Below are 26,640 nucleotides of genomic sequence, written 5' to 3'. Positions count from 1 at the left end.
TTCCACGGCTGCGGGCATCTTGCGCATGGGTGATCCAGCTGCCCATTTCCCCACGGATCATCTGCTGGAGGTTCTCCATCAGGGCTCTGGTGGACGGGAGCTGCTTCCTCCCTTCGAGGCTTCGCTCCACAATTCTCTTTTGGGGTCCTGGGGGCATCCTGCCACGTGGGACCCGGTGCCCCAGCCGCTTCTGCACCGCCACCGTCCTGCTCCGCATGATCCTGTCTCTTTCCCTCTAGCCTTATACCAGGGGCCCTCTTTTACAGACTGCCTTTCCCTCCTTGCCATCGGTGTTGTCTCCCCATCACGGGAGGCCCGCTGGTTAGATTCCTGGGGGCGCAACATCTTCGCCTCCTCCAATGCTGCTTTGCGGGCCCTTAACGCACTTTGTGTGCTGTCTAGAGCCACTTCTTGCTTATGGGACTCGGTGGAGTCCCTTATGTCTTCCGCTTCTCAGGAGGTTGCCTGCGTTGATCTGCGACACCATGTGTTTGATGGCCGAGAGCTGGCGGCGTTTATTCTTCGCTCGGCTCTGGACGTTTCGGAGGTGCTTGGTCGTACCATGGCTACGTTGGTGGCCCTTCGTCGCCATGCCTGGCTACGGGATAGTGTTTTCCCTGAGAACGTTAGAGAATGTCTGGTTGACCTCCCCGTTGATGGCGCTCTGTTGTTCCATGCCCCTGCGGATTCTGCCATTCAGAGGTTTCTTGCGGGGCTTCGCCCTCCTCCTCATCCTCCTGCTCCTCCTCCTCCTCCTCCCCCTCCCCCTCAGTGACCTGACTGTCGGTCTGTGTTTTGGGAGGTGTTCTCCCGTTGTTTTCCTGGGGCCTTGTAACGGGTAGCCCAGCTTGGGTGTTCTGTATGGTTGCTGTGCCCTTGGGGTCCTTTTGTTGGGCCCTTGGTGCTGTTGGCTGCTGGTCCGGCCCTTTGTTGACTTGTGATTTTTTTTTTTTTTTTTTTTTTAAACCTTTATTTGTGCATATGAAAAGGACAAATACGGGCCTCCAACCATCAGGCCGGCCACAAAACGGTTAAGCACTGAGACACACATTACAACCCCTGTGCGTCAATGGTCAAGATTAGCAACGATTCAGGAGTTATACACTGGAGAGATCCTTGACACCAGGGGAAGGAGAAGTAAAGGTTAATTTTAAGGTTTTCAAAATAATTTTATCGAGGAAAAAGTCAGTAGAGGATAGAACCAAGGAGATTCGAGTCCGCAAGATGGCTTCATCACACAGGAGAGCAGCAGCATCATTAAAACGGCCATAGAAAACCTCAGACAGTGAGGCGATGCAGTTATATAACAGGATAGTCACATGAGTAAATACGCACCCCTCCAAAGCCGCCCCCACTCAATCCACCCCACACCCGGACCCCGAATCGGAAACAAGTATAGCGCAGAGACATAGAAGAAAGAGGCCCATAGAACTAAAAGAAAAGGTAAATTACCCCCCCACCCTACACCAATGCGGAGGCTACGGCCTGCCCCCCCCCCCCGGCATAGTGCCTGTCGCCCAATGAACCCGAAATATAGACAAGAGAGAAAGTAGGAATAGAGTAAAGAAAATAAGAAAACAAAGAAGAAAGCGGGGAGGAGCCCACGTAACCTCGGAGTGACTTGTGATTTTGACTGTTGGTGAGCCCGGTAGGCCCTGAGATTAGGCCTTCTGTCTCTTCTTTATTGGCTGCTTGGTAAGCCGTCTGTGGGTTTTTTCTGCAGGTCTTTGTTTTTTCCTCTGCTGCGGACATTTTTTCCTAAGAGGTGTTCCCATGGTTCTTGGGACGTAACCTACCCTATGTGGGGTACTTGTAGCTATTACATAGCTCTGTCATGTGCTGGGGATGTGTGGTCACCCTTTCGGGTTCCTTGCTCTCCGTGGCGTCCCGGTATGTCGCAGGTGCAATTTTCTTGCCAATTGTCTTGGAGCAGCTTGTGCTAGGTCCGTCCTTCTCCTTGTCGCCATGTCGCTCGGCCGGTCTGGCCTGCGGTCTGCGACACCGTGTTGTGGCGGTTCCGCATTTTTGTCCTGTTTGTTGGCTTGGTCCTCTGCCTGATACTCCAGAGGGTTTGGCTTTCCTTGGCCTATGTGTTCTCGTGGCCGGCTTGGGCCCGTCCTTCGTCTCTCTTCTTTTCTGCCGGTTCCTCCACTTCTTCGTGGGTCAGTGTGTTTGTGTTTCTGGCCCGGCCCCTCCCTTGGGGTGTGTCCTGGTCCTCCCTGGCCTCTACCTTCGGCTGGCGTCTGCCTTTTATGGGTGCGCTGTTCCGTGGTGTTGCCTGTTGCTGGCGGCGCGTGCCCCTGCAGACCTGCTTGTTCCACTCCTCCGTTGTGCTCTTGATGTGTTTCCTTGCGCCCCTGCCTCTGGTTACGCTGGGACTTCGCGCAACGGTGCTTTTCTTCTTCCACCTGTGCTGTTGGCGGTGGCGCCGTTCCGGCCTTGTCCGCTGCTTGCAGCCAAGGTGTTTCTCAACTCTTTTCTATCTCTGTGCATGTGTTTCTTCCGGTGGGCCCTGTCTCTGGCTCTACCTCTTCTCCCTGGGTTCGAGGTGGCTCTTGTGTTCCTTGAGGCTTTTAGGGTGCTGTCTGCCCCTGCTGGGTGTTGGGCGCTCTCCCTTGGTTGGGCTTAGGATATCCTGGCCTTTTCCTTCTTGTTCTTGTGCCATGTCCCCTACTGGGGCCCTGGTCTCTCCAGGTGGGGAGGCTCTCTCACAGGCCCTCCTTCTGGGTATGGCTAGGGTATCTATTCTACGTTAAGGAATCTGCGGCTAGTAGTCTCTATCGGATGTACAAGTTACTTACCTTCGGTAACAATGTATCTGGTAGAGAAGATTCTAACCGCAGATTCCTTCACAAGTCGCCCTTCCACCCCGTTCTGCGAGGACCCTCAGCTTGGTTTTCTGCGCTCGCCTCCCTCTGGGTTGCTTGTCTTCTGTGGGGGTTCTTTTTCGTTTTCTGGCCGTCTCCAGTGTGGGGGCCTGCTTTTGCTCCTTTTCCCTTTGTTATTACAATTTCTAATCCCCTTGCGGTCTTCTACGCTGGGGGTTCTTTTGCCTGTCCTTGACCTCCTGCTCCTTTCAGAGGCTCTGGCCTTCCTTGACTGTGTAGTCTGGGGGTGGATTGCTGTTGCTCCTCTGTTCCGGGCTTGTGGCCCTTTGCTGTGTGGTCTATGGTTGCATTCTCTCTCTCTCTCTCTCTCTCTCTCTCTCTCTCTCTCTCTCTCTCTCTCTCTCTCTCTCTCTCTCTCTCTCTCTCTCTCTCTCTCTCTCTTTCTCTTTCTCTTTCTCTTTCTCTTTCTCTTTCTCTTTCTCTTTCTCTTTCTCTCTCTCTTTCTCTCTCTCTTTCTCTTTCTCTCTCTCTTTCTCTTTCTCTCTCTCTCTCTCTTTCTCTCTCTTTCTCTCTCTTGCAGCGCTTTCCACTGCTTGGGCCTCCGGCCTGGCTCTCGCCTTGGCTTGCACGATGGTTCCACGGAGGGGTGCTTACGCTTCCCTGCTGTGGCTTTACTGATGTGGCCTTCTGATACTTTTGTGCTGCCTGGTGCTACCACCTGGCTTGCACGGTTGTTCCTCAGAGGTGGTCTTTTCTTGCTTTGGCTTTCCTGTTGAAGCCTCCTGGAGACTTGGTGCCACCTGGTGCAGTTCCTCGCCTTTTTGTCTCTCTCTTTTTGTTACTCTGTTTTTTTCGCACACTGTTCCCATGTTCTCCTCAGTTTTGTTGTGATGGCTCCACGTTGTGGCGTGGAAAGGTTCTCCGAAGCAAACTGACGTCAGCGCGCCGGGGTGGCATTTATGTGACCTCGCTGACATCACGCCCGCGGAGGACGTTGGAGCGGAGTCGCGAGGTACACCCCCCGGCGCGCAGAGATGCTGGGCAAGAAAGTTTTCGAGGTCCAGTCTCACGCCTGGGGATAATTCTACGTTAAGGAATCTGCGGCTAGAATCGTCTCTACCAGATACATCATTACCAAAGGTAAGTAACTTGTACAACGAGAATGCAATGGGGTAAACTGTGCTGGAATGAGTGGCAGTGTGTTCCCTCCCCACATAAGATGAAAAGCAGTTTAGGAAATGTCAGGTCTTTGTATACGGCTGTCATTTCTAGCAAAGCTAGTAAACTCAGCCCCTGCAGCAGACAAACAATCCACTACTTATGCAGTACACGCAGTGGAAAAGGCTGAGCCAAAAGCATTCATCTAACCGTTTTTTCTCCTCTTTCCCCTTCCACCGGTGAAGGAGCTCTAGTTCGCCCCTGTTGGAGCTTGTCAAACCGCTAGGAGGTCGGTGTACTCACATCTACAGGCTTGGAAAACCACAACTTCAGACCAGTAGGTAATTCAAATTGTAGAAAGGATGCATGCCTTACCCTTCCAACAGATTCCTCCTCGGTTTTCTCCCTTCAACCAGACCAACTGTGTGTACTGCAGCAGGATGTGGCAGTTCCGCTGCAAAAAAGAGCAGTTAAATTGGTGTCAAAGAAGGAATTTGAGCCGGGGTGCTAATCTCTGTACTACCTGGTTTCCAAGAATGATGGCAGTCTTCGTCCGATCCAGGATCTCAGGGTTTTTATCCTTCCTCCATAAGGAAAAGTTAAAGAGGCTGTCCCTTGCTCTTTTGACGCTGAAATTAATAGATCAGATGGTGGCCCTCGACTTGCAGCACGTGTACTTCCACATATCAATATTGCAGTCTCTCAGGAGGTCCCTGAAACGTACTTTGGTCCATTCACTAGCAGTTCGCAGTCCTCCCATTTGGATTGATATCAGCACCTTGACTCTTCGCAACAGTCAATATGGTGGTGGTGGCTCATCTTAGGATGTTGAGAATCCTAATATTCCCTTAAGTGGGAGACTGGTTGCTCAAGGCCGAGTCACAACAGATGGTGTCACACAACTTGCAAGCAACAGCATCCTTGCTATTCTATCTGGCCTTTTGCTCAGTGTGTCCAAGTCTCACCTGCAGATCTCTCAGCGCCTTCTGTTTACTGGGGCAGTTCTGGGCACGACATTGCTTGAAGCCTTCCTCCCTACCCAGAGAATCTGGGACATTCAGGCTATCCAGTGTTTCAGGAACGAGCTTGGAGTCCTGTCCTGATGGTCTTGCGTCTGCTACGTCTGCTGGCTTCCTGCAGTCTCCTGATCGTGTACACATGCTGTCGCATGCATGCTTTTCCAGTGGTACCTCTGCATACTTTGGTTCCAACTCAGGTGAAACCTGTAAACTACATTCTGATCTCCCGTGACTCTGAAGAAGACTTGACTTGGAGGCCAGTGCAGGAGAATCTTTCAATACTGATGCCTTTCCGTTCCCTGCCAGCTGTGGCCATGAATGTGACAGATGTCGCCACTCAAGGGTGCAGTACGCATCTGAAGAAACTAGACATCAGATGCCTTGGGTCTCAGGTGATTCAGGTTCTGTACATCAACGTGCTCAAACTGAGGGTTATTTGGCTGGTGCTCAAGCCTTCCTCCCTTCCTTTAATGGGCAGTCTTTCCAGATCTTGATGGATAACATAACCAAGATGTGGTATGTCAGCAAGCATGGAGGAGTGGGAGTTTCTCACCATCTCTGTCAGGAAGCACTGAGACTTTGGCCTTGAACACACCAGCATAGACTTTGACTTGTAGCTAACCATCTGGCCAGCTTTGTGATCACCAGGGCAGACAGCCACAGTCGGTGTCACCTTGCAGACTACAAATGGCCTTTCCACTCACAGGTGTTCTAACACATCTTTACCCTGTGGGCAATAATCTGGTGGATCTGTTTGCCACTCGCAGCAACTCCCATTGTCCACCGTGCTGTGCCTTCCTATATATGTCGCATAAAACCTTGAAGGGATGTCTTTTCCTTGAAGTGGGGTTTTCCACTTCACAATATGTTTCCTCCCACACCCATGATCTGGCAGGTTTTGAGGACCCATGCCATTCTCATTGCCCCGGATTGGCCGAGAAGGCTGTGGTTCATCGACCTCCTACACCTCTCCCTCTGCCAGCCCACTCCGTCTTCCTTTAAAGGTAGACTTCCTCTGCCAGTTGGAGAAGCAGATATTACTTCCCAACCTACATGTCTGAAAATTGAGCAGGTGCACCTGTTAGTTCCAATTGGTGGCAGAAGTAGTAGATGTCATTTTGTCTGATTACAGAGATTCCTCCTAAAACAGTATACTCTACTTTATCACGTGCTGTGCCAATAACAATGTGAGGTGTTTGTTGGCTCACCTGTCAGATATCCTTAGGTTTGCTTTCTTTTTAAACCAGCAAGGGTGTCCTGAAGGTACAGTCTAGGGATACCTACAGCCTTGTTGGCTTGTCTGTGCTTTCCAGATCAGCCATCTTTATTTAAATCAGCCATTGGTAATAGGGTTTAAAAGGACATAACCAATATTTTCGCTCTTGCCCTTATGTTATGCTACAATGAGACCTTAATCTAGTTAAGACATTTTTGATGGGTTCTCTATTCAGTCACTACACAGTTGCAAGTAGTTTTCTTTATGACATTGGTTATAACTTCAGTGGCTGTCATTCATTTACTTGTATTTCTCCCCAACAAGTTAGTTCTTCAAGCTAGAGCTGCTTTTTGCCAAATGTGGTGACTCCTTTCAGTCTCTGTCAATAGTCTGACCGTACCGTCCTTTTTCCCCCCACAATAATCTCCCCCCAAGGTTGAAGAGAGGCTACATAGGCTAGACCCCAAGACTGCAATCAGCTTTTAAAGCAATCGTACCAAGGAATTTTGAAATGATGAGCAGCTCTCTATAAGAGACAGCTGGAAGTGTCAAACATCACAAAAAAGGTGCTTTATGTATGAATCATCTTGTGTTTGAAGATGTACTCTGGCCCTTGCTCATAAGGAACCACTGAAGGGCTTAAGAGCCCATTGCTTAAGGGCAAAAACATTAACTTCAGTCTTGGGAAGGGGAGTCCCTTTGGCTAAAAACTGTAATGCAGCAACATGGGCATACCTTTGTACTTTTACTGAGTGTTATTGCTTGGATTCGGAAGTAAAAAGGGATTGACAATTCTGTGTGCTCTGTCTTCCAGCATTATTTTGTCTCACCATTTCTTCAAGACGCTTCCCCAGATTGTGTACTACTTGGGAATCTATTCAGAAGGTGAAAAATCTGCAGGTAGAAACTATCTATGAGAAAACAAATTACTTACTTCCAATAACAATCCTTTTAATCAATACTCTGTCTACCTGCAGATTCCTCACGGATCTCACCCACCTCCTTGTCTTCAAGTTGGTCATTTACTAATAATTATTAATAAGGCTCCATATTAGTTGTTGCACTGCAGCTTATCAGAATTGATTTCATTCTCATCCTGTTCCCTTTGTTGACATGGAAAAATGGATGGGAAACTGACACCTGCACACCAGGGTGGACACTTCATAGCTCCAGTGACATCACTGTGCCATTGTTTCCGGGTCCGACATGGAGCCAGGACTCCCTACTGCATTCAGGGGGCTATTGTGAAAATTTCCATATCCAGTCTAGTGCCTGGGATATTTAGTCGAGTAACCAGCAGGTAGATGGATTATCCACAACAAAGATATTTACTGAAGGAAAAGTAACATTTTATTTCTGAGGTAATGGGTGACACGACGGATTTTGCATATTAACTATATTGCAATTTGTTGTGGTGGTGATGTGTTGGGGGGCAGGGGGTGTTTTATGTGCAATTATGTGCCATGCTGCATTGTGTTATTGTTTTGTAATTTGATTGTTGTGTTGCATTCTGTTTCTACTGAATTGTTGTTTTTTGGTGGTGCAGTGCTGTTGAAGTCTCCGCTTACATAACCAGTGCCGTCTCTCCTTACGTAATCAGGGCAGCCTTAAGAAAATACCATGCAGCAATTAAGTCCACTAAAATGTCTTTCTTCACTATGATATTTAAGCCACAGATAATAGCCCTCATAAAAAAACTTAAATGCCAAAGATTTTTTAGCACCGAGAGCCTGTGAGAGAAGTATTCCTCCTCAAGAATTCCGTGAGAAGCTTCTGACTTTTTTCAGGATAAAATCTTGAAAATTCTATCTAAGTAGCCCTCAGTCCTGGCATTAACTGATATAGTGGCCTTCGATGATGCGACCATAGCCAGTGGAAAATGCTCTATGCTTCAGTTTAATCAGATCTCCTTGGATCATTCCAAGTCTTCCATCTGTAATTTGAAGTCTGGCTCACATGCTGACCCCTGACCCATTGACTTGCTACTTTCTGCTATGTTCAACTCTGTGTTTCAAACTCTTTTCCTTCAACGCTTTCAGTCTATTGGGATAGGGGGCCTTTTCAGAGAACAGAGTTCAAGTGATTTGGTTTGCACCATTCTCTTTGGGTTCAAAGACACTCTCTGTAGATGTGCCTCAGGGGTCTGCATTGAGCCCCCGCTCATTAATGTCTATCTGTCGCCTTTGGCGAAATTGGTTGAGACCTTTGGAGCTAAGGTCATTTCAGATGTAGGTGACACACATCTTTTATTCTCCTTTCATAAGGGGGAAGATGTTGACTCTGGTCTCCTCAAGTCTTGCTGTATTTGAATAAATGCATCATAATCACCTGATGAGTAATATGGACAAGAGAGAAATATTTGTATTTGGGCAATTTTCTTCTGACAAGGGGGCTTCTTGCTGGCCCGACACAGCCCCTTTTCCGCTTCTTACGTTGGAAGTGATTGACAATTTGGAGTCAAATTTGACAACCAGCTTTCTTTTCAGCCACAAGTGAGTCAGCTGTGGTGGGGACTTGTTTTGGCACTCACTCAATCAATTCTTGCACTTCATTCCACTCTCTGCAAGGAAGACAGGTGCCCATGCCTTGATCACCTCCAGACTGGATTATTCTTAAGCTGCCTTTTAGAACTTCGGTCTCGCCCTATCTGAGGTCTCTCCATTGGCTTCCTGTCAAGAAACATATTCTTTTCACAGCTATGGTATTGACTCAGATTATTTTGGCGCTCTGGGCCACAGTTTCTGATTGCCAGAATACTTCCTTACACTCCTGGCAGGGAATTGCGCTTGTCTCATGAGGCTTTGGCCATGGCTCCAAGGGTAAGGATGGCCAGAAGGGTGGCCACTCAGTTTCTGTTTTGGCACCCTTAGCCTGGAACAAGTTCCGTTATGATTTCTCTCTGTAGCCCCAGAACCTTTGTTTAGGAAGAAGCTCAAGAATTGGCTTTTCGCTCAGCTTTAACTATTGTTTACTCCTCATTTGTCTCTAGCGCTGGGAACTCTTTGGAGCAGCCATTGCGCTTTACAAGAATTACTTCATTCATTCATCAGTGGTTGTGGTTCTCTGCCCCAAGACTACCCGTAGGAAACCTATTGAGCTTGCAGTTGGTATACCTTGAGTGCAATTATTCCTTGGTATCCCAGACATGGCATCCCAGTTTCAAAGGTGGTGGGAAGGCAGACCTCGAATTCAACTCCAAAGCTTGCTCAAATAAACCTTTACGTGAATAGGAGGTGTAGAAATGGAGAACAAAAGACAGACCGCTGTTTTTAGTATAATAAGAATAGTATTTTTTAATCTTGTCTAGCTATCAAATGAAGTATACATTAAACACTTTGCAATACAGTTTTTGTCAGAGATGTAGAGTACACCAAACATCGCAGTAGAGTCACTACAAAAATGTAATTCCACTCATGCTCCAATTTGCCTTTTCAGATCCTCCGCTTTCAGTTCCACCACCTCCTGTACCAAAGACAACTCCTGCTACTGAGGTAAATCAGCCAACAAAGCCAACACCACCCGCTCTTCCGCTGAACAAACCTGTTCCTCCCCCACTGCCACCACAACCGCCAAGTCGTATCTCACAAAGGAAGCCTATTCCAGGGTAATACTTGCATGTGTTTTGTTTTATACAGTAATTCATTTCTCAGTGTTTTTTAACTGTTTCGATCACTATGGTATATCCTATTTAAGTGCTGCTGTTTAATTACAGTGGTGGCCTTTTCATGTGGAAAATAACTGTAAAATCCTACTTGACTACAATTGGAAATATTACAGGGGAGATGTCATTCCTCTTATGTTAAGGCAGAAACCTCAGTTGGTTGGAAATCCCGTTTTTGCACTTTGTATTACTTTGCCCTCTTCACCCTCTTGACCAGTTTGCTCTAAACCTGGTGATAATGAAGTTCAATTTGGCATCTAAGAGTGTGCCAGATTTGGTACAGATTGGTCAAAAGATAAAATTGTCCTTAAAGTGGGGATGCTTCACAATCCAAGTGGTGCAAATAAACTGTGATTTCCCATGGATTTTTCAATGTGTCTAACTCACAAATTGCTGAATAAGTGCTCAGCAAATTTGGATCATATGGCAGCCTTTCCTTCATTAGGTACCTTTTTTGATTTAGTGAAAATCTGTTTAGCTGAGTGTCTGGTGCACATATCAGAAGCTCCCCTTATTTAAAATTGTTTGCAGTCTAGAAGATTGCGGACAATAGTACACAGTGCCCATGTGTACTATAGACTCGTGCTTATTTTTGAACTATTCACAGATACCAAGAGGAGAAAATAAAACGAATGCAGCATTGCTTGAGAATTTTTAATGCATTACTACTAATACTTAATTCATACTTAAGAATATATCTCCCTTTAGCAACCTGTCCAGCTGGCCTGGAAAATACTAGGGGAGGTAAACAAATATATAGCCACCACCCATCATGCCAAGGGTTGGAGAGCTAGTTAATTTGCTTCCCTGGTATTGCCTGGGAGGCTGGCAGGGGTAAACTATGCCAATAATGCCTTCCTTGCCTGGGGGTGAGGGGGCAGAGGGGTTGTGGGGTTCGGAGACAATTATAAGTGGTGTGGGCCCCCCCCCCCCTGCGTTGGTACAGTTCGGGGTGAGGGGCATTTTCTTATCATTTACCTCAGCCTTGTCTAAGAATGGGGTAAACATTGGCATACATGCCTTTAAACACATCCTCTAGCCTTGTCCCTGGCAGCTAGTAGCTTCTCTCTATTGTGACCTGCCTAGTACTTCAGGTCAAGAATGAGCTGTTCATCAGCTATCTGCGCCTATGCCAAGTTTGCAAAAAAGGTGTGGGGATGGGTGCCACATCACCTTCTCCTCCATGGCCCATAGCATTGTGCATGTGAATATTATGAGGAGCTGTGTGCTGCTTCTGTGTTTTTCATGCTCCCATGCAGTAGGGACAATCTGCATTGGTACACACCCTCCTGACACCTTTCGCATGAAAATTCTCTGTTGGCCCACTTACTTGATATATCTTTTTTTGCTAGCATTGAGCCCAGAAAGAAGCTCCCTAGTTTCTTCCTTGTCATATTCACATTTTCTGGATTCCTTTATCACTAATTGTGGCACCCCCCCCGCCAACTTCTCTGGCATTGTATCTTGCCTGTTTACCTAGGATTCTTGTCTGACTCTGCATTCCTACTCTGTGTGAAATAAAGTGCCTTCTCTTTCAGTACACCTCAAGCACATGTTACTGGACACATAAACATTTGCCTTCTTTTGTAGTACACTTGATGTAATATTTTCAAATGGGTGAGTTATAGGTCTGCTCAGACCGCCTTACTGTCGATCTCTTCCAGTATCCCTTGTTAGTGTTTCCAGGACTCATAAGATTAATGACCTGTATAAGCTGAAATGGCTCCTTTAGTCAACCCTCGTATCTGGATCCCTACTTTGCAGACTACTGTCCCCAGGCAAGTCTTTTCAGTCAGTAGAGCAGATCGCTACAGTATTACATAATTGCCTGTAGCATTATTTCTGTGATCGGAACAACTCGTATTCTTTGTACAATTGAGCATTTGTTTCTGATGGATACATCTACCTGTGGATTCCTCACCTTTTGAATATCCCCTGTGCCAGCATTCCGCGGAAACTTTTACCTAGCTCTCCACGCCGACGAGGTTGTCCCAATGCCACGGCTCCGCTCGCGACTCCGCATGACGTCACCGGAGCCATAAGAGAGCCTCGTTCCCTTTTTTCCGTGCTGTCGACACGTAACGGTTTTAAGTTACTTTGTTATCTCTCCAGGTTTTAACTGTACATTTACGATGGCGACTTCAAGAAAGTCAGCATTCAAGCCTTGTAGAGAGTGTGGGGGTCATATGTCCAGCGCTGGGATGCCTACGGGTAGCCATGCGCTATATAAGTGATTTTACAATTACAATTACAATTACAATCACTGACCCCCATGAGGACTGTTTGTGGTGTTTATCATCGGACCACGACATGGAGGGCTGTTCATGCTGTCGCAAGATGAACCCGAAGGACTTGAAAGAATTTGAGGCCAAGCTCTTCATGGCAAAAGTAAGAAAGGAGAAGAGGGGTCGGAAAAGAGACAAGTCGAAGTCGTCGACCTTGGAGGCTTCGAAGTCGAAGAAGCACATAAAGAAGAGGAGGCATGGCTCTCGGTGTCGTTCGTCGAAGGAAAAAGCTTCGAGATCACCTTCTCTGGTGCCTCGACGTCGACAAAAGGGCTTTGTGTCTCCATCGCCTTCGCCATCTCCTCAGGTGACTCCGGTACATTCTCCTTCACCCAAAGGTACCCCCGCGCGGTCGTCGACGCCAAGGGGCTCTCTGGATTCGGAGGGCTTATCAGTTCAGGGCGAACCCTCTCCTGTGCACAAGACTGTGCTTGTGGCTCCGCCTGTGGATCCGGCTGTTCCGACGTCAGAGGTTCCTCGTGTGGATACTTACTCTGTTCCGTATCCTCCATTTCCTGGACCGGGTTCAGATCCCACGCATTTTTTAAATGCTATGTGTGGTGTGTTTGCCAAGGCAGCCTTCCCCTCCGGAGCACCTTCGGGTCCCGTGGGTCCGCTGGCCTTCAATTTGGGCGTGCCTCAACAATATGCCCAGGCACCCTTCATGCCTTTTATGCCGTCATGGCAGTTTCCAGCACCCAGGTTTTCGACGCCGTATACACACTCCCCGGCACCATCTGGTGGCCCTTCCTCTCGACTTTGTACAACGCTGATTCCTGCATCGGACCCTTCATCGACGCCGGCTCCGGAGCTGTGGCGCCGCCAAAGCCGCAACCGAAGTTGCATTCGAGGAGAGAGGCACAGAGTCTGTTGGAAGAAGAACAGTTTCAAAGGGAAGAGGTTGAAGAAGGCAAAATTGAGGAGTCTGTTGACGTTTTCGAAGGGCTTCAGGAGGCTAGTGGCCTGGACACCTCTCCAGAGTGGGAGCTTTCTTCTTCAAGGGCCTCACCACCTCAACAGGTGGCTCCCTAGCATACGGTTATTAGAAAGGCTGCGGAGCTTTTGGACATGCAATTGCCTACAGCTGAGTACAAACCAAATTTGCTCACAGAGGTTTTGCATTCTCCATCTTCGATAATTGAGCCACTGTTGCCGTTTAATGAGGCTTTAACTGAACCTATCCTGGAAGTGTGGCGTAAACCTCTCTCTGCTCCTGCTGTTTCGAAATCTGTGGCAAGGAGATACAGGTCTGCTCCAGGAGACCCTGCCTTTCTCTCTTCTCATCCATCCCCTGAAAGTTTAGTGGTACAGGCGTCCTGTTCTAAACAGTCTACAGGCGCATTTACTCGAGCTCCTGCCGACAGGGACTTTAAAAAATTGGAGCAATCGGTCAAGAAAGTCTTTTCTTCTTCTAGCATGGCGTTAAAGTCAACCAATGCTACCTGTTTGCTGGGAAGATACATACACGCCGTGATAGATTCTGCTTAACAATTAGCAACCAAGCTGCCTGACGAGGAGCGTGGTAATTTTATGAAGGTTCTAACGGATGCACAGGCTGCAGCTTGTCAGGTTATACAGTCTGGTCTTGACACAGCTGATTTAGTGGCCAGGGTTATGAGATCCTCCATCGTTACCAGGAGACAGGCTTGGCTCAGATCCTCTGTTTTTTCTCCAGATGTGCAGGCTACCCTTCTCGATCTGCCGTTTGATAGATCAAAACTTTTCGCGAGAAAGCTGATTCTGCGCTTCAGAGATTCAAGGATAGCAAGGCCACGGCAAAGTCCTTACGGTTGCAAACTCAGTCAAGGGGGTTTGGATATAGGAATTATCGAGGATTTGGAAGGTCTTCCTTTCGTAGCCTACGGAAGCCTCAGCAGCAACAGCTGCAAAACCCTCTTTACAAATCCTACAGAGGGAGAAACAGAGGTCGTCAATGTGGATTGGCCCAAAAACTCTCCTCCTCTACCTCCCCTACTCCCCCTGGTAACGCAGGAAAGCAGCCCTAGATCCCTCATCCTGGAACATGTGGGTCCTGTCGGGGGTCGGCTGTCCCACTTTCTACAGGATTGGAAATCGGTCACTTCTGACTTTTGGGTTTTAAATCCTGTAGAGAATGGGTACGCCCTTACCTTTCCTTACCCTCCTTGCCAAGGTTTCTGTTCAGAAGATCATTTGCTTCTTCTCCAAAAGGAGGTTCTTGCCTTATTTCAAAAAGGTGCGATAGAGGTGGTCCCGGAGCAGGAAAAGGGTCAGGGATGCTACTCCCGGTATTTCCTGATTCCCAAAAAGGATGGCAGGTTACGTCCGATTCTGGACCTCAAGGTCTTGAATTTTTACCTCAAACAGGAGAAAGTCAAGATGCTGACCCTTGCTCAGGTTCTTCTGGTGCTGCAGCAAGAGGACTGGATGGTGTCGATCGATTTGCCGGATGCGTATTTTCACATCCCCATCCTGAAGTTGCACAGGAAGTATATCCGTTTCACGGTGGGATTGCAGCACTACCAGTTTGCAGTCCTCCCGTTTGGTCTTACTACTGCACCTCGAGACTTCTCAAATGTGATGGCAGTGGTGGCAGCTCATCTCAGGAGGTCGGGGATTCCAGTTTTCCCTTATCTGGACGACAGGCTGCTCAAAGCTGAGTAGCCGGAGATGGTGCTTCATCATCTGCGAGTAACAGCTCAGCTGTTGTTCAACTTGGGTTTTTCAATAAATGTGCCCAAATCTCACCTGACGCCCTCTCAGCGCAACCTGTTCATAGGGGCGGTACTGGATACTACTGTGTGTCAAGCTTTTCCACCTCCACAAAGAATTCTCGACATTCAGGAGATGATTCCTTTGTTTCACGATGGAGCTGTTGTTCCGGTCCTGAAGGCCCTACACCTGCTCGGTCTGTTCGCTTCCTGCATACTGTTGGTCAGTCATGCGCGCTGGCACATGAGGGCACTCCAGTGGTGCCTCAGCAGGCAGTGGTATCAACACAACGGAGATCTCAGGGAGTCAGTCAGAATCTTGGAGTGTGCAGGGCAACCTGTCTCAAGGAAAGCCCTTTCAGCCTCCTCCGCCGGTGGCCACAGTGATCACGGATGCTTCCACTCTAGGGTGGGGTGCTCATCTGGGGATCAGGAGGTCAAAGGTCTTTGCTCTCCAGAGGAAAGGTTGCTTAACATCAACCTTCTGGAATTGCTGGCGATACGTTTGGCACTAAAGGCTTTCCTATCTTCCCTTCGCGGTCAGTCGGTTCAGGTCCTGACAGACAACGCTACCGCGATGTGGTACATCAAAAACAGGGACGTGTAGGGTCGTATCGTCTCTTGTCAAGTGGCTCTGCGACTCTGGTCCTGGGCTCAGAACCATCAGATTTGTGTGTTTGCAAATCATCTAGCCGGTGTGCTGAATGTTCGTGCGGACAGTCTCAGTCGGCATTACTCGGCCGAACACGAGTGGCGGCTTCATCCGGAGGTGGTCAATCCCATCTTTGAGATGTCGGGATCCCCTCGGTTGGACCTGTTTGCCACTCACGAGAACGCACACTGCCCGTTGTTCTGCAGTCTCCAGTTTCCAATGCAGGGGGTCGCTGGGGAACTCGTTTCTGTTGGATTGGAGTTCACAGCTCCTTTACACGTTTCCCCCCATACCATTGATTCCCCAGGTTCTGAAGAAGATTCGCCAAGACCGGGCCCAAGTTATATTGATCGCTCCAGATTGGCCAAGAAGGGTGTGGTACACAGATCTACTTCACCTCTCATCGCACCCTCCGCTCTGTCTCCCCCTCAGGGCAGACCTCCTCTCGCAGCCGCAGGGGTAGGTTCTGCACCCCCACCTCCAGAGCCTGCACCTTCATGCCTGGAATTGAACGGGGCAACCTGAGTTCCTTCTCTCACCTGCCGGATGTGGTGGATGTTATTTTATCGTCCAGGCGACACTCCACTAAGTCTATTCACTCCTCCAGATGGTCTAGATTTGTTACATGGTGTGGAGAGAGGTCCATTGATCCTTTAAAGGCCCAGATGTTGTTCAGTTTTCACTTTTCTTGGCCCAGCAGGGTTGTGCTGTGGCCACTGTTAAGGGCTATTTGTCGGCTTTATCGGCGTTTTTGTTTGCCGGATCAGCCGTCTTTGTTTAAATCTCCCATTGTTTTGAGATTTATTAAGGGCCTTACCAATAGGTTTCCGCCTTCCCCCTTTGTTATGCCTCAAAGGGATTTAGATCTTGTTTTGACTTTCTTGATGAATTCCCCGTTTGAACCCTTACATAGTTGTCCTTTGAGACTTCTGTCTTTTAAAACGGTCTTTCTTGTGGCTATTACCTCAGCCAGGAGGGTAAGTGAGCGTCAGGCTCTCAGTTCAAAACCCCTGTTTTTGACCACATATGCTGAAAGGATGGTCCTCAGGACCAAGGCTGCTTTTCTGCCTAAGTTGGTTACTCCCTTCCATCTAGGGCAGTCCATTACTCTTCCTGTGTCCTATCCTCCCCCCCCCCCCACCCTTCCAAGGAGGAAGTGAGACTTCATCGTGTGGATCCTAAAAGAGCAGGTAGCTTTTATTTGATTAGGATTAAAGACTTGTGATTGGATGATCAGCTCTTTGTGGGCTACGTTGGACGCATGAGGGGCAAGGCTGTGCACAAGCGCACTTTTAATTTTACACTGTGTGTATTTGTATGAATATTGTGCACTGTGTATACTTTGAAAATGTTGTCAGTCCACCTGTTCGCCTCGGAGGCACAAAAAAATGGGTGGAACTGACGTCATCACGCCGACGAGGCTCTCTTATGGCTCCTGTGACATCATGCGGAGTCGCGAGCGGAGAGGTGGCATTGTGACGACCTCGTCAGCGTGGAGAGCTAGGAAAAAGATTCCATGGAATGCTGGCGCGGGGGATATTCAAAAGGTGAGGAATCCACAGGCAGATACTGTATCCACCAGAAAAAGCGTTACCGAAGGTAAGTAACTTGTTCATTTGTTCCCAACACCCCTTCACATATCCACACTGGCTATTCCAGTTTTTCCCCACTGACGGAATCCTTTCACTGTTGCTACTTCCCTGAGCAAGAACTGACTATAAAGAGGTTTCTATTTTTTACTTTACGCTTCCACTCCAGTGATGTGTTGGCAACTTCCCATGACCTGATCCATTCTAGATGTGATGGCCAGAAGTGTGGATTCTCTTGCTCTCACCACCTTCATAAATGTAATAAAGATAGGGCTTTATCTTATGGCCATTTTGCCTTGAGTAGTGAAGACATCATCAATCAGTGAATATATCCATTTGTTTTACATCAGGAGCTAGGTGGCACTGTGGTAGTATCTGATGTTCAGGAGTCTTATAGAAGGAGACAAGTGCAATCCCATCCCACAGCGGGCATCCTATTTCCCCCTCAAGTTGTTAAAAAAAAGGGCTCTGGAACCATATATGGAGTGTATTCCAGCATATATATGGCCCTTGACAAAGAAATAATTTAATTGATTGCTGCACTTCCCATCAACGAGAGTGACAGTTTCAGCTAACTTTGGACATCCTCTTCAAACTCACTGATTTCTCTCTGTAAGTTGCTTTAAAAAAGAGGTTTTGCTTATCTCTGATGCCGGATATCGGGTACTTGGTACGTAGCTTAAGGCAAGCATTAATGCCAACTATTTCCTGTATGTCTACTAGCCTGCACTCCGATCATGCTACAGCACAAAGACCGTTACCTTGCACATCATAGCTAAAGTCCTTCTAACCACGGATGAAGCTGACCCCTGCCTCCTGATATTGCTGGACCACTCTTCTGCCTTCAGGACATTCAACCATCCCACCGTTGTTCGCACCCTGGAGTCTCGAGTGGGATTCACCAGCGATGTCCTATCTTTCCACCAACACCAGTTTATCATATGTACTCTGGACCACGTCCAAAAAGATCCCCATCATCTTCTGGAGCTTCCCAAGGTTCCATACAATCCCCTCTCATCTTTAACTTACATGGAGCTGCTTGGTGCTCTTCTCACAGATAATTGCAAAAACAACAATTGATGGACAGAATGCAGAACAATGTCATACATTCTCCCCAGTACAGAGATCTGCGCCTAAATCCATAGTTTCTTTGCTCACCATGCCATTCCAGTTTGAACCCAGCCATATGCAAATCAGTCTTGACCCTGTGCCTTATGGGAACAGTCCAGCCCGAACTGCCAAGCCAGGTCCTCCCTGGACTGGAAACAAGCATCCTAGGACCGGTTTCGGGGTTTCACCCCTCTTCAGCCAGGATAGCTTGATTCCAGTGGCATGGAGAGCACGGGACTCACGTCTGAGCATACCCGTCCCACTCGGGGGGACAAATGCAAAAACAACAATTGATGGACAGAATGCAGAACAATGTCATACATTCACCCCAGTACAGAGATCTGGGCCTAAATCCATCGTTTTTTTGCTCACCATGCCATTCCAGTTGGAACCCAGCCATATGCAAATCAGTCTTGACCCTGTGCCTTATGGGAACAGTCCAGCCCGAATTGGCACTTCGAGCTGGACTGTTCCCATGAGGCACAGGGTCAGACTGATTTGCATATGGCCATGTCTGAACTGGGGTGTCAGAGTGGGCTAAAGAACGGTGATGGATCAAACCCAGATCTGTTGACTGGGTGTGAGTGTTTGATTGGTTCTGATGCTCTGTCCATCACCACCCCCTTTTGTACCGCTTTGTTCGCCATAAGTTGGCAGGGTATGCTCAGACGTGAGTCCCTTGCTCACTTTGCCACTGGATTCAAGCAAGCCTGGCTGAAGACGGCTGAAATGCCAGAAACCGGCCCTAGGAAGCTTGTTTCCGGTCCAGGGAGGGCATGGCTTGGCAGTTCGGGCTGGGCTGTTCCCATGAGGTACAGGGTCAGACTGATTTGCATATGGCCATGTCTGAACTGGGGTGGCAGAGTTGGCTAAAGAACGGTGATGGATCAAACCCAGATCTGTTGACTGGGTGTGAGTGTTTGATTGGTTCTGATGCTCCGTCCATCACCACCCCCTTTTGTACCGCTTTGTTCGCCATAAGTTGGCAGGGTATGCTCCGACGTGAGTCCCTTGCTCACTTTGCCACTGGATTCAAGCAAGCCTGGCTGAAGACGGCTGAAATGCCTGAAACCGGTCCTAGGAAGCTTGTTTCCGGTCCAGGGAAGGCATGGCTTGGCAGTTCGGGCTGGGCTGTTCCCATGAGGCACAGGGTCAGACTGATTTGCATATGGCCATGTCTGAACTGGGGTGGCAGAGTGGGCTAAAGAACGGTGATGGATCAAACCCAGATCTGTTGACTGGGTGCGAGTGTTTGATTGGTTCTGATGCTCCGTCCATCACCACCCCCTTTTGTACCCCTTCTCACAGATAATAGCATCAATATTTACCAGTATGCTGATAATGCATGTTAAAAATGGGATCTCTAGTTGGCAGTGGTTTGCACCCTGTCCAAGTAGGGATCCTCACTGTGGTCAGGGTAAGGTGATTACACACCTAAGATAACCCCTGCTCACCCCTCTTCGTAACTTGGTACGAGCAGTCAGGCTTATCTTGGAGGCAATGTGTAAAGTATTTGTACACACACGCACACGCACACACACACACACACACACACACAGAGAGTAATACAATGAAAACACTACAAAAGAAGTCCCCACCAGTTCAGTAAATTATCCAATATTTATCTGAATGAAACCAGAGAAAAATACAACATTCATAAGTAAAAATATCACTTTTTAAAGGTTTAAGCAAGTTTAGTCCATAGAAATCAATGGTTGCATTAATCTGAAAGAGACACGTTAGTGATAGATTCCTTACCTTAGAATATCCCCAGGCGTCAGACTGGACCCGGAAAGTTTTCGTCAGCAGTATCCCTGCGCGACGGTAGGCGTCGTCGTACGCCTCCGCATAAGTCGCTGGCATCGTAGCCGCCGAGATGACGTCGTCGGAGCTACTTAGACGCGGCGACCATGCACGCTAACGTCAGTTCTTTCTTTTTCCGCACCAGCAGCGCAGATCCGAGAGAGAGCGGTACCCCTAATTAAAAGTTTTAACTTTGTTTCTGAGAACTTGTTTCTCTTGTTTTGTCGAGTACCCGACTCCTGGTGCAGTAGGGATGCCCGGGTTTAAGTCCTTTAGGGCCTGCCGTCCCAGTAGCGGACCCGCACGGCGTGTCTCTTCTGCTTGGGGCACGCCGATGACCCCGAGGCGTGCCCCGATTGTCGGGCCATGGTGCCGAAAGCTTTGTGGGAGCGTTCTCGAAAGTCGTTGGAGGTCCGGCAATCGGTTCCGCGCCGATCGAGGTCCCGCTCCTGTGGGAGGTCGACGGACCGGTCGCGGAGCTGTCACCATCGCTCGTCGGAATAGGGGACAGGTAAGTCACGGCGCCATAAAAAGTCAAAGAAGCGACGTCGCTCTTCCTCTACTCCTGACCAGTCGCGGGACGCGGTGGAAGGGGCGGGCAGCCACTCCCCACAGCTCCGATGGAGCCTCCGTTGTTGCCTGTGGCCTACCCGCCCTTTCCAGGCCAGCACGTGACTCCGGACGAGGTACAGACCTTTGTGTTGGCCATGAGCCTGTTTTTTTAGCCCATCGGGTCCCTCCGGAGCACCTTCGGGCCCCGTGGACCCGTTGGGTGGGTCTGCCCCCGTGCCGCCACATTTGGCCTCGGCTACGCCGGTACCATACCCTGCGGCGCCTCGGCGCCGGATCTGGACGGCGCTGCCACTGACGCCGGATGGCGCCGAACCAGAATTGGTCTCTTACCCCCCGATTCCATTTCTTGGTGGGGAGTTTGTCCCATTTCCCTGGGCACCTCGTCCTTACCGGCCTCTTCAACAACTAGTTAATTGAAGGGGAGTTCTGGGAGGGGTCTGAAGACCCTCTTGCAGCTCAATGCGAGGATGAGCCTGAATGGGAAGGCGACATGGGGGGTCCAGTGGATCTGGATTTCTCTCCACACCCTGGTACGCTGTCCCCCTCGTCCGTGGCTACAGAGGAGGTTGGGACTTTTCTGTGGTGTTGCGTAGGGCGGCTGAGGTTCTTAACCTCGAGCTCCCTTCTGTGTCTATCAAGACCAATCTCCTGACTGAGGTACTGCAACCAGTGTCCTCCTCCGCGGAGCCGCTACTGCTCTTCAATGACGCACTTACTGACGTCCTGTTCAGCACCTGGAACAAACCCAACACAGGGGCGCCTCTGGCTAAGGGTGTGGCACACAGCCATCAGCCGGCGCCAGGTGACCCCAGCTTCCTCACGCAACACCGGACGCCTCATAGTCTGGTTGTCCAGGCCTCTGCCTCGCCGAGCGCATTCCCTTCTGCCCCTCCGGACAAGGAATCTTAGAAACTAGAGCAGTTTGGAAAAACGATTTTTACTTCTGCCAGTTCTGGGTTGCGGGCGGTGAACACTGCGTGCCTGTTGTGCTGCTATTCACATTCTGTTTGGGACAGGGTGGCACAGGTTTTGCCAAAGTGCCCTGTGGAAGCTCGGGCGGTGCTCTCCCAGGCCATTACTGAGGGGAGAGATGCCGCTAAATTCACTATCCGTTGTGGACTTGACACGGCCGATCCACTCGGCAGGGCTTTTTCCACAACAGTGGCGCTCCGCCGTTACGCTTGGCTCAGACAACTGGCTTCTCTGGGGATGTCCAGAACACTTTGTTGGACGTGCCCTTTGATGGCACACGCCTTTTTGGTGACCAGGCGGATAGCACCCAGGACTCTCGGGCTACGGCCCAGTCCTTGGGTCTCACCACCAGGCGTACTCCCTCGTGGTCCGCTTTTCGCTCCTTTCGAGGTCAGGGTTGAGGCGCCCAAGCGCGTTGCTTTCAGACCCGCAGGCCTGCGCAGTATCAGTGCGACGTGGGACCCGCCGTGGTGTGTCCCGAGGACAGCGAGCAGGTCAATCCACCACCGCCCCTGCCGCCACTACCTCAAAACCTTCCTAGTCCGGTGTTTCAGGCCCACCAGACGCCAGTGGGTGGCAGGATTCGCCATCACCTTTCCCACTGGCGCACCATCACCTCAGACAGGTGGGTTCTACAAATAGTCCGAAGCGGCTACTCCCTCCCCTCGAGTCTACCCCTCCAGCCATGCCAGCTCAGTACCACCCCTTGGCGGGGGATCATTTGGCACTTCTCCAGCAGGAAGTTGCAGCCCTCTTGGCCCCAGGGGCTATCGAGCGCGTTACGACGCCAGAAGTAGGTCGTGGTTGTTATTCCCACTACTTCTTGTTTGCGAAGAAGGACAAAGGTCTGCGTCCTATCTTAGACCTCCGGAACGTCAATCTCTTCCTCCGGAAGGAGAAGTTCAAGATGCTCACGCTTGCTCAGGTCTTGTCTGCCCTAGACTCGCAAGGCTGTCTGGTAGCGTTGGACTTGCAGGATGCTAACTTTCATATCCCCATCCTGCCAGCCCACCGACGCTACCTACGGTTCACGGTGGGCCACGAACACTTTCAGTTCACCGTGCTCCCTTTCGGCCTTACCAGCGCTCGTCGGGTGTTCACAAAAGTGATGGCGGTGGTCGCAGCTCATCTGCGCAGATCAGGGGTCTCAGTCTTCCCCCATCTCGACAACTGGCTGTTGAAGGCGGGCTCGCTCCAGGCAGACATCTCCCACCTCCAGACTATGGCCAACCTGCATTTGATGGGGTTTTCCATCAACGTGCCGAAGTCGCACCTGATTCCCTCTCAGAAGCTCCTCTTCATCGGAGCAGTTCTGGATACGGCGCAGTTTCGGGTTTATCCTCCCGAACAGCGAGTCCGGGACATTCGGGCTATGATTCCGATCTTTCGGCCCTGGTCCTGGGTTTCGGTCAGAACCCATGTTTCTGAGCTAATGGTACCGTGACGATCCTGATATTAGCGAATTGCAAATAATGAGTCTAATATAACGCGAGCGTTTTCGCCACGCTGCACTGAAGGATTCGTCATGTATTGCTGAATCTGAAAGAAACACGCTAGTTACATTCCTCACCTTAGAATATCCCCAGGCGTCAGACTGGATCCGGAAGATTTTTCGTCAGCAATACCCCTTGCGCGTCGCTAGGCGTCGTCTGCGGCTCCGCGTCCGTCGTCGGCGTCGTGCGCCGGAATGACGTCGTCGGAGTACTTAGACGCCGCCCTCGCGCGCTGACGTCAGTTCTTCTTTTTTCCGCGCCAGTAAGCGCAGATCCGGGAGAGCTACCCCTTTAGTCAATTTTTGACTAACTTTTTTGATCCTTTTTGATCTTGTCTCGACTCCGGTGCCGGTAGGATGCCTGGTTTTAAAGCCTATGCTGACTGTAGCCGCTTGATGTCGGTTACGGACCATCACCGCCGGTGCCTTTACTGCTTGGGCCTCGACCACGACGCGGAGTCGTGCTCGGACTGCAAGGCCCTGACCTCGAAGGCTAGACGGGAGCGGTCCCGTAAGCTTCTCGAGATTCGCCACTCGGCTCCGCGCGCCTCTCGATCCCGGTCCAGGAGGAGGTCCAAGGATCGGTCGCGGAGCCGCAGCCGACGTCACCATCGGTCGTCGGGATCCAAGTCTTCGGGTAAGTCGAAGCATTCCAAGAAGTCCAAGAGGCGACACCGCTCTTCGGACTCCCCTCGCCGGTCGCGCGACTCGGCCGAGGGTCAGGGTGGTTCCACCCCCGCGGCTCCGGCGGAACCGCAGGCGCCGCGCACGTCCCCATACCCTCCGGTCCCTGGGACTGACGCGACGCCGGCGGAAGTCAGTGCCTTCCTCTCGGCCATGAGGAACCTGGCTCCGCCGTCGACGCCCGCTGGCGCGCCTTCGGGCCCCGCGGACCCGACTGGGCTACCTTGCCTGCCGGTGGCTCCGGCCCCGGCGCCGTTGACGGCTCCGGCCTCGACGCCGCAAGCGCCCGAGGGACCCGTTCCCGAGTCCCCGCCGACGCCTGTCGACCTCGTCACGCCTCCTCCGCCGGCGTCGACACCGGTACCACCCCCGACGCCGACTCCGCTCGACGTCGAGCCCCAGTTCAGCCCCACTCCGGGCCCGGCGCCGGTACGGCGTCGATGGACGCCGCGTTCGGCGCCGCTAGAGACACATTATGTCTATCGCCCGGCTCCGTTCCTTCCTCCTGTATACCAGGAATCGGATGATGGGGACAACTGGGAGGGATCCGAGGATCCTATGGCCGTTCAGGCTCGAATGTCACAGGACTGGGCAGATGAACTGGGGGAGGCCAGTGGCCTGGATACCTCTCCAGACACTGGATTTGTCTCTCCTCCGACTGTGGCTTCGGAGGAGGGCGCTGCTTTCTCTGTGGTGCTGCGCAAGGCGGCCGCAGCCCTTGGGCTCGAGCTGCCTGCCGTGGCTGTGAGGACTAACGTCCTTCCTGAGGTGCTTCAGTCTGCGGCAAGCTCCACTGAGCCTCTGCTGCAATTCAATGAGGCCCTCATTGACGTTCTGCAGGGCACCTGGTCCAAGCCCTCCACGGTTCCTTCTGTGGACAGGAACGTCGCCAGGCGCCACCGCCCTGCTCCGGGCGACCCCAGTTTTCTGTCCCAACACCCTACCCCTGAGAGCCTGGTTATCCAGGCCTCTACCTCCCAATCCTCCTTCCCGACCGCCCCGCCGGACCGGGATTCCAAGAGACTAGAACAGTGTGGCAAGAAGCTGTTCTCCTCCCTTAGTTTGGGCCTGTGGTCTTTGAACACCGCCTGTCTCTTGGACCGTTATTCCCACTCTCTGTGGGATGCGGTGGAGGACGTGCTGCCCCTGTGTCCGGAGGAGGTCCGGACACGACTTACCCAGGCTCTGGCCGATGGGAGGGATGCAGCACGACATGCTATCCGATGTGGGCTTGACACTACGGACTCGCTGGGTAGGGCCATTTCTACCACAGTGGCGCTTCGACGTCACGCCTGGCTGCGGTCCACGTCATTTTCGGGCGATGTCCAGAGCACTCTCATGGACATGCCCTTTGATGGCACTCGCCTCTTTGGCGAGAAAGCGGACAGTGCGCTGAATCCCTTTAAGGACTCCTGGGCTACGGCCAAGTCCTTGGGCCTCTCGGCCCCGCGGTCGCAAACTTCCGCCTTTCGCCCCTTTCGTGGCCAAGGAAGGGGTGCCTCCTCACGTGCGCCTAGCCACCAGCCGCAGAACCAACCTGCGCGCGGTCGCGGACGTGGTTTCCGCCGAGGCGGTTCTGGAGGACGACGAGGTCAGCCCACGTCCACCCCGGCAGCATCCGCCTCAAAGCCTTCCTAGTCCGAGCTTTCAGGCCCATTCCACGCCAGTGGGCGGCAGAGTTCGCCATCACCTGCTCCACTGGCGGTCCATCACATCGGACAGGTGGGTGCTGCAAATCGTCCGAAGGGGCTACTCCCTCCCCTTCGAGACGACCCCTCCAGCCATGCCACCGCAGCACCACCGTATCTCGGGGGATCATTTGAATCTTCTCCACGAGGAAGTTTCGGCCCTCTTGGCCAAGGGGGCCGTCGAGCGCGTTCCGAGCCCAGACGTTGGTCGTGGTTGTTATTCCCACTACTTTCTGGTTCCCAAGAAGGGCAAAGGGGGCCTACGCCCTATCTTGGACCTCCGGAACGTCAATGCCTTCCTCCGGAAGGAAAGGTTCAAGATGTTAACTTTGGCTCAGGTTCTAGCTGCCCTAGACCCCGGAGACTGGATGGTAGCGTTGGACTTGCAGGACGCATATTTCCACATCCCCGTCCTGCCGGCCCACCGGCGTTACCTGCGGTTCACGGTGGGCCAAGAGCACTTTCAGTTTACCGTGCTCCCCTTCGGCCTCACCAGTGCCCCTCAGGTGTTCACGAAAGTGATGGCGGTGGTCGCAGCTCATCTGCGCAGATCAGGGGTTCCAGTCTTCCCCTATCTCGACGACTGGTTGTTGAAGGCGGGCTCGCCCCAGACAGTCGTCTCCCACCTCCAGACTACGGCGGATCTCCTGCATTTGCTGGGATTTTCCATCAACGTGCCGAAGTCACACTTGAGTCCCTCTCAGAAGCTCCTCTTCATCGGAGCGGTTCTCGATTCGGCGCAGTTCCGGGTCTATCCGCCGGAACAGCGGGTCCGGGATATACAGGCCCTGATTCCCATCTTTCGGCCTCTATCCTGGGTTTCGGTCAGGCTAGTGTTGCGGCTTCTGGGGCTGATGGCCTCCTGCATCCTACTAGTGCATCACGCCAGGCGGCGCATGCGGGCTCTGCAGTGGGACCTGAAGTTTCAGTGGGCCCAGCATCACGGCAACCTGTCCGACCATGTCTTGATCTCGGAGGGCACTGCACAGCAGTTGCAGTGGTGGCTCACGGACCACGATTGGGTCAAGGGCAAGAGCCTCTCCCTTCCCCAACCGGAGCATGTCGTAGTGACGGATGCGTCCCTCCTGGGATGGGGTGGCCATATGGGAGAGGCGGAGATCAGAGGCCTCTGGTCTCCGGCGGAGTCTCGTCTCCACATCAACCTGTTGGAGTTGAGAGCGATCCGACTTGCACTGAAAGCCTTCCTTCCCTCTGTCAGG

General features: G+C 51.2%; 1 protein-coding gene across 5 annotated transcripts in view; it reads left to right on the top strand.

Annotated features, from left to right (window-relative positions):
* ASAP2 (ArfGAP with SH3 domain, ankyrin repeat and PH domain 2) overlaps positions 1 to 26,640 on the top strand; it is a 1,162,669-nt gene that overhangs the window by 1,010,938 nt on the left and 125,091 nt on the right. For all 5 annotated transcript variants that reach the window (XM_085610735.1, XM_085610732.1, XM_085610734.1 and 2 more), the window contains one exon: positions 9,657 to 9,825. In XM_085610735.1, the coding sequence (XP_085466861.1) occupies positions 9,657 to 9,825 (169 nt within the window). The remainder of the gene's footprint in view (positions 1 to 9,656; positions 9,826 to 26,640) is intronic.

Source organism: Triturus cristatus, chromosome 6 (genome assembly GCF_964204655.1).
Source record: "Triturus cristatus chromosome 6, aTriCri1.1, whole genome shotgun sequence".
In the NCBI taxonomy this organism is placed as follows: Eukaryota; Metazoa; Chordata; class Amphibia; order Caudata; family Salamandridae; genus Triturus; species Triturus cristatus.
Note: the sequence above shows the minus strand (reverse complement) of the source record. Positions and strands in the feature narration are given on the sequence as shown.